This window comes from Budorcas taxicolor, chromosome 7 (assembly GCF_023091745.1).
Source record: "Budorcas taxicolor isolate Tak-1 chromosome 7, Takin1.1, whole genome shotgun sequence".
In the NCBI taxonomy this organism is placed as follows: domain Eukaryota; kingdom Metazoa; phylum Chordata; class Mammalia; order Artiodactyla; family Bovidae; genus Budorcas; species Budorcas taxicolor.
Genome location: NC_068916.1, coordinates 48,777,801 through 48,786,187, shown reverse-complemented (window position 1 = coordinate 48,786,187; position 8,387 = coordinate 48,777,801). Strand labels below are relative to the sequence as shown.

General features: G+C 44.3%; 1 protein-coding gene across 1 annotated transcript; it reads left to right on the top strand.

Moving 5' to 3' along the window:
• Nucleotides 1–3,958: 3,958 nt before the first annotated feature.
• HNRNPA0 (heterogeneous nuclear ribonucleoprotein A0) lies at nt 3,959–5,454 on the top strand. The gene has a single exon (XM_052643092.1). The coding sequence runs from the start codon at nt 4,229–4,231 to the stop codon at nt 5,141–5,143; it is 915 nt and encodes a 304-aa protein (XP_052499052.1). The 5' UTR covers nt 3,959–4,228; the 3' UTR covers nt 5,144–5,454.
• The last annotated feature ends 2,933 nt before the right edge of the window (nt 5,455–8,387 follow it).

Sequence of the window (8,387 nt, the reverse complement as noted above, 5' to 3'; positions counted from 1 at the left end):
AGCAAAGGTTGTCTAAATTTCAGTTACATTTTTAAACATTTGTTTTGGAAGGCTGAGATACTTGTAAGCAAGAAAAAGCCAAGAAACATACTCAGGCAATGATCTAAAAGGTAAAGTAGAAAAAAATTGTTTTTCCACCTAAATGATCTCAGAGGTAGGAAAATGACAGCATCATTTATTTAAGTGTTTATATAACACTCTTTATTCACTGTCCCTACTTTTACCAATCTAATCTCTGAAAAGAGTCTTCTATCCCAGTTATCTTGTACTTATCCTGAATTTCTAAATGTCTCTCAAACATGCTTGTGTTGATTCCTATCATCCCTACCCTCTTTCTGTTGTTGTTTAGTCGCTAAGTTGTGTCCCACTCTTTGTGACCCCATGGACTGTAGCCTGCCAGGCTCCTCTGATCATGGGAGTTCCCAGGCAAGAATATTGGAATAGGTTGCCACTTCCTTCCCCAGGGTATCTTCCCGACCCAGGGATTGAACCTGCACCTCCTGCATTGGCAGGTGGATTCTTCACTACTCAGCCAACAGGGAAGTCTGCCCTCCTTCTATAGGTAAGGCTTATACTAGACATATGCTTTTATGAAGCTTTTCTAGTCAATAGTAATTAAATCAGTAACAGATTCTCGATAAGACTGTGTGGATGATTATTTTAAAACAATACAGGAAAAAAATGTTACTTTAGAATTTGCAGTTTAGATGAGAAAACAAGTTACGGTCTTATTCTGTTTCAGAAATTCATCTTTTACTGTTTAACATTTATTTGAGTGACTCTAAAACTTCTTCAGGTCTGATCTTTCATCAGAGCTATAACCTTGGGCATCTCAGAACACAGTGCCCCATGAATATCGCAGTTTCACCTTAAACATTAACAGCTATGTTCACCATCACCCATACTTCCTCTAAAATAGTTTCTTTTCCTACATTTTTGTAGTTCTATCATGTGGCAGTTTTAGGCTTCCAGATATCAAACACTGGAATGCTTTTATTTTCCTCATTATTTATTATCAGTCGGTTAGCAAATCCTGACGTATCTGAATTGTGTTTTGTAATAAGGTAATACTTTCCTATTATCCTTCTCTTTTAATTTTTTCAATGGTATTTATTGCTATCTAACATGCTATATACCATTCTTATTGTTTGCTTCTCCCCACAAGAATGTACGTTCCATGAGGGCAGACATTTTTGTCTGTTGCTTACCGCCCTGTTCCCAACAGTTGGTATAGTAGTTATTGGATAAATTGACAAGTTGAGCACTTACTATGTGCCAGGCACTGTGCTCTGCATTTACATGCAGAATCTCATTTAATTTTTGCCACACTGGGTAGGTGTTTTATGTTCTGATTTTAATAATAAAACTGATAATTTTAAAAAGGTTAGGTGACCTGTCCAAAGTCACACAACTCGATGCTCACATGGTTTGTAGGTAACAGAGACATAGTTTCTCCCCAAACCTTGAAGCCTATCTATATGCCTTTGAATTAGTATTTATACTCCTTAATCTAAATTTAGGAAAAGGAGTATGTCAAGGCTGTATATTGTCACCCTGCTTATTTAACTTATATGCAGAGTACATCATTATGGACTGGAAGAAGCACAAGCTGGAATCAAGATTGCCGGGAGAAATATCAATAACCTCAGATATGCAGATGACACCACCCTTATGGCAGAAAGTGAAGAGGAACTAAAAAGCCTCTTGATGAAAGAGGAGAGTGAAAAAGTTGGCTTAAAGCTCAGCATTCAGAAAACGAAGATCATGGCATCTGGTCCCATCACTTCATGGGAAATAGATGGGGAAACAGTGGAAACAATGTCAGACTTTATTTTTGGGGGCTCCAAAATCACTGCAGATGGTGATTGCAGCCATGAAATTAAAAGACACTTACTCCTTGGAAGGAAAGCTATGATCAACTTAGATAGCATATTCAAAAGCAGAGACATTACTTTGCCGACTAAGGTCCATCTAGTCAAGGCTATGATTTTTCCAGTAGTCATGTATGGATGTGAGAGTTGGACAGTGAAGAAGGCTGAGCGCTGAAGAATTGATGCTTCAGAACTGTGGTGTTGGAGAAGACTCTTGAGAATCCCTTGGACTGCAAGGAGATCCAACCAGTCCATTCTGAAGATCAGCCCTGGGATTTCTTTGGAAGGAATGATGCTAAAGCTGAAACTCCAGTACTTTGGCCACCTCATGCGAAGACCTGACTCATTGGAAAAGACTCTGATGCTGGGAGGGATTGGGGGCAGGAGGAGAAGGGGACGACAGAGGATGAGATGGCTGGATGGCATCACTGACTTGATGGACGTGAATCTGAGTGAACTCCAGGAGTTGGTGATGGACAGGGAGGCCTGGCGTGCTGCAATTCATGGGGTCCCAAAGAGTCAAACACGACTGAGCGACTGAACTGAACTGAATCTAAATTTCAAGACATTCCATAATACCAAGACCGTCAACCTAACTTAGTTTTTTTCTATCAAAAACCTCCTGATACAATCAAACTGGTCCACTTTCTGTTCCTGGGAGCTTATAAATTTTCTCCAGATTTTGTTCAGGTAGACTCCCTGTAGAAATCTTATCTAGCCTTTGACTCTGATTCAGTGCAAGTTCTATCTCTTTAATCATTTCTGAATACATTCCATTCCAGGATACAGTGAGGAATTTATCTTCTAATTTGCTACATGGTTTTGGGGCTCTCCATCACATGCCATACACCGTGTGGCACTCCTTGTATCTTGCTTGGAACACAAAAGTTTCAGTAGATGGAAGCCATTAAAACTTTCTTGCATTCCCACCTGGGTCGATATGGCAGTTATCAAGGGTGTGCAATACTCATATACAGTACTGTTCATGTGTTTAACTTGGCTCCCAGTCTGATTGAAAACGCCTTAAAAAACCTAACATTTTAGTTGGGAAGGAAGCTCGTACAGATAACAGGACCTATGAAAAAATGTGTGCACCGGGGGAGTATGAAAACGTCCGCTGAGAGAGGCCTCGCAAGAGGGTTCCACTGACAGCATTGGGGTAGCGGGGGTCTCGCGCCAAGCCTCGGTCGGAAAGTATGAAGCGCTTTCGGCGCCCAGAAGTCCTTTCACATGGCCTCGGGCTCGCTTTTGCGCAGGGCCACGTGCCAATGTTTGTCTAATCGCGCTTCTGGCCTACTATAAACGGTTAATAACCGTCTTCCCCGACCAGGCCCCTACCCTCCATCTTTGTGCGGACGGGAGGGGCGAGGACTCCAGGTGTAGTGGCCCAGCCGAAACGCGGCGGGTAAATCCAAGACCCTAACCCCAACAGTCAAGTTTTCAAAAAACCCGCGCGTGACGCCCCAGGCCGCATCCGTTGGGAACGGCCCCCAGCGCGTCCCCGCTCACTACCAACGCCGGCGCCCCGCCCCACCCCCGCGGCAAGCCCAGGGCGGGAGGAGGCGTAGGGGCAGCAAGAAAACTCTGCACAGAGCGGGCGCCGCGGCCAGCGCGCACTGGGGAGCGCGCCCGTCCAGTAGCTGCCGAAAACGGAAGTGGATGCAAGCGGATGGCTGTGATTGGCTGAACTGACATGTCTCTCAAGGGGCTGGCGCGAACGCCACTGCGGAGCTGGGCGAGGGGATAGGGCTAGGGGAGGGGGAAAAATCACTGGGAACAGCCGCGGGGGCTGGGGGCAAATGAATCGCAGAGGTTCGCGAAGGGCAGAGAGAGTCCCTAGTGAGGGCGCACTGGAGATCCTGGGAGTGAAAGCGGAGCGGTAAAGGCGGCAGCGGGAGCAGCGCAGGCCGAAGGCTTGAATAGACCGCGGAGGGCGGGGAGTCCGTGACCGAGAGCGGCGCTGCAGCGCGGTAGGCGGGACTAATGAGGTCGAGGCGAGGATTGGTGGACTGTCCTGCGCTGCCGTACGTCGGCGGTGACGCACGCCTCGGGGAGGGTGCGCGCGCGTTCAGCGGCCTCTTTGTGTGGTGCACAGATACGGGAGCGGAGGTGGCGGTAGCGGCGGCTTTGGTTGCCTTCCAGTTTCCTCGGCTTGTCCTCTAGCCGGCACCTCTCCCCTTCCCTCCCCCTTCCTCTCTTCCTTTTTCCCTTCCCTTCCCTTCCCTTTTCCGTCGCTGACCGGCGGGGGCGGCTCCAGCGACGGCTGGGCCCAAGTTGTGAAGAAACCTTAGCCAACCATCACGGCGACGGCGAAACCTCGGAGCTCCCAGGGCGGGGGCAAGGCCCGGGCGGTGGAGATGGAGAACTCCCAACTGTGTAAGCTGTTCATCGGCGGCCTCAACGTGCAGACGAGTGAGTCCGGCCTGCGCGGCCACTTTGAGGCCTTTGGGACCCTGACAGACTGCGTAGTGGTGGTGAACCCCCAGACCAAGCGCTCCCGTTGCTTTGGCTTCGTGACCTACTCCAATGTGGAGGAGGCCGATGCCGCCATGGCCGCCTCGCCTCATGCGGTGGACGGCAACACGGTGGAGCTGAAGCGGGCGGTGTCCCGGGAGGATTCGGCGCGGCCCGGTGCTCACGCCAAGGTGAAGAAGCTCTTTGTCGGGGGCCTTAAGGGAGACGTGGCCGAGGGCGACCTGATCGAGCACTTCTCGCAGTTTGGCACCGTGGAAAAGGCCGAGATTATTGCCGACAAGCAGTCCGGCAAGAAGCGTGGCTTCGGCTTCGTGTATTTTCAGAATCACGACGCGGCAGACAAGGCCGCGGTGGTCAAGTTCCATCCGATCCAGGGCCATCGCGTGGAGGTGAAGAAGGCTGTCCCCAAGGAGGATATCCACTCCGGTGGGGGCGGAGGCGGCTCCCGGTCCTCCCGTGGCGGCCGCGGCGGCCGGGGTCGGGGCGGTGGTCGTGACCAGAACGGCCTGTCTAAGGGCGGCGGCGGCGGTTATAACAGCTACGGTGGTTACGGCGGCGGCGGCGGCGGCTACAACGCCTACGGAGGCGGCGGCGGCGGCTCGTCCTACGGTGGAAGCGACTACGGTAACGGCTTCGGCGGTTTCGGCAGCTACAGCCAGCACCAGTCGTCCTATGGGCCCATGAAGAGCGGCGGCGGCGGCGGCGGCGGAGGCAGCAGCTGGGGAGGTCGCAGCAACAGTGGACCTTACAGAGGTGGCTATGGCGGTGGGGGTGGCTATGGAGGCAGCTCCTTCTAAAAATGTTTTTTTAATGCTTGGGAGTGGCTATAGGGGTAGCTCTTTTCAACCACCCAACTAGGGTCAACTCCTAAGTCCTTTTCACTCCCACCGCTTTCCCCATTCTGCCCTTGGGGGAGCCACTTCTAAGGCTGCTTACCCTTGGGGGTGTTGCCCTATATGCCTGCCACCTCTCTCGTCTCTCCCTCTGAAGATGGACTTGCCTCCACATACACATTTTTGTGTTACAGTCATTGATGGACTCTATTTTTTTATTATTACTTGGACTTTGGTCGTTTTTATACTAGCAAAATGTCTTGTTTTAATTTGTGTTTTTTTTTGGGGGGGGAGGGAGTGAACTTGCTGATTCTGGGCGGGGGTTGGGGGGTTTAGTTTACTTTGTTGTAAGGACTTGGTATCTGGCTACAGCGTTTTCTATAAAATCTCCTTGGATCCCATGCCCGAAATTTGGAAGCATATGTACAAAAATCATTTTTACGTTTTATTTTTAATAAATCATTGTGTTTGACCGTACATGTCTAACATTTTTTTTGTAGGATCCATTCCGTACCGTTTTAAGGGTAATTTTTCGTGTTAATTCTTAATGTGTACTTAGAGAAACTTTTAAAAGGTCCTGTGAGGTTTTTTTTTTTTTCCTTCTTGCTGTACGCAGGTAGTGATGTGTTGAATTTATCCCTTACAGGTAAAACATTTGAAGTGGTGGATGTGGCTTTTTAAAATCTTTAAAGTTTTCCCTACATCCATCTCTTGTACTAAGTGATTTGCTTATCATCTTGACATGGGTGGTCACTTCTATGAGAATTTGCTTCAAAATTTGTACTGTGTAGTTCTAAAGAAATAGTTTGTGTTAAGCATGTGTTTTCATTCATATAAACTGTTTTAAAAAATTCAGATGGCCTAATTTCATCCCTCTTACTGGTTTGTCTGTAATGAATGATTACAAATAAGGGTTATATTTTACCCTCAAACTTTTAAGTGCATTTTTGTATTTTCAGAGCAGGTTTAAATGTTTTGTTTTTTTTTTCCCCCTATAGCTGAACTGTTGTCCTCCTGGAAATCCTTCCCCTAACTTTTGTGGCACCATCTACCGGCAGAATGTCAGTATATCTGCAAAACAGTTGGTTTAAAAACTTGTTCAGGACAGTTGCATCAGATTTTAGAAGTTTTGCCATCAAAAATCTGTGCAGACTTTGGTTATACATTTACTTGTAACTAAGATGGGCTTTACAGGAATGTAGTTAATGGTCCATATCACTACTGCCCTTTCTACTTGAGGTTTGAAAATGTAAAACTGCTCTGCATAGCTTGGGCAGTGGCCCCAAATTGCTATGATTAACTAATGAACCAGCTTCGTGTACTGGTATCTTAGGTACAAGTTGTAAAGCAAAATATCTGTATTCTGCTTGGTTAACAAATGTATATTTGTAGCCCTTTCATGCAATAGAATTCAAGTTGTTTATAAAAAGCAAAACAAAACAATGGTATAGGAGAAAATTGCCTTCCTGGATAGACATATAGAATAGCACCGTTTATGGATATAACAAATAAAGAATTCAATTCTTTACATGATTGAGTGAGAGTATGTATAACCTGGTGGGTGGGTTCAGAATACCTTTTAATCTAGTATCTACATTTGATTTAATGATATGGTAAAATTTTTGGCTGGAATTTTGCTTAAGGCTGCTTAGTCACTTTGACAAAAGGTAGCTGATACTTGGTATGGGTACTTTTAGTACCTCTACAACAAATGGGATAGATGTGTTTGCATAGTGAAGAAATTAACAAGATAGTCTAAGTTTTGCATTACAAATGGTTTTACTATTTGCTTAAATTTCTGTTTTCATTCTTACTGAAATGCATCATACTGCGTTTCTTCATGTGGTAATTTGGTCTAGCTTTTGCAGGGAGTGGGGCTCTAAGATACAGAAAATGATATGCTTAAGTTTTTTATTGTAATTATTGTGTTTGTGTTTTACTCAGTTTTAGGAGGAAGATCTGTTTCTTCTGGTTCAACTGGAATAGTCCACCTTCTGGAGGGTTTTCAGAATTTAATAAGGTTATTGTCATTTTGTATTTCCCACATAGTGATGTGTGAAAAGTTAGTAAAAGGATTTCCTAATTAGAAAAATGGCTTAGTATTCATAGTATATCATCGCTTTGTTGTCATGTATCTGCCTTTACAAATATCTTATCTGGATTGGTATTCAGTGAAGGCAGAAATAGAGGTCTTTAGTCTTTCCAGATTTGGCATGTAGGACTTGTTATGGTTTCACTTTTTTCACCTGTAAGATTTACCTGAACATTACTACTTCAAATATAATCAAGACTTCATGGGAGGAAGTAGTACAGAACCTGATCAGCATTGAATATAATTTTTGTGCAATGCTTGAATCTAATTTTGAAAGATTAGCAAAATAAAAAAATTTTTTTTGTCTTCCTGTTGTGACGAACTTCTGCATTTACAGTGTTTAGTAAAATTCAGTGGTAATCATTAGTTGGAAGAGGTTTGAAAGATTGATAGTAATTTCAAGTCTTAAAAAGCTTGCAAACGGTTGACATTCAGAGTGGTAACAAATCAGAATGATACACTGATTGCTTCGTTGTGTAGCTTAATATAGAACAGATTTAATATTTAAATGTTCATAATGAATTTTTGTTTTCAAGTAAGGTTAAAGCATTGAGGATACTTAAGAATTTGCTATTTCTGATTAATTACCTCAAGAACAGAAATGGTAGTGTCAGTTATTTGACTTGTAGCTTTGTTTATCTTTAAGTGTGCTTAATACTCTCAAATTTGAGAATTTGCATTTTAAACTAAATTACCTGTGTTTTTGCTGATTAAAAGTGGGCGTTTAGATGTTGAGTCAGTTTAAGCAAAACTGCATCTAGGTAATGTAAGGATTATTCCCCAAAAGACAGTATTCGCACTTAGAAGAGGGTGAGTTTGTTTCTTCGGTTTTAACCAACTTACTGCATCAGTGTTAAGATTTTGGCCACTGGGAATATAATTTCTCTTCCCTGTTTTAGAAGGCTCTTTTTTTTATTAAGTGGAGCAACAAAGATTGCCTCTAAACCAGGGTAAGACAATGAATGCCTTTTCCTTAGTGTCTTATTGCGGGTTGCTTTGCTTTGTCTAATGTTTTCTATTAAAAGTGAATGTTGGAAAAACTTCTTTCCAATAAAAATTCCCTTTCTACCATGTTATTTTAAAAATTATAATATTGCATGTTTGGTCAAATGTTGC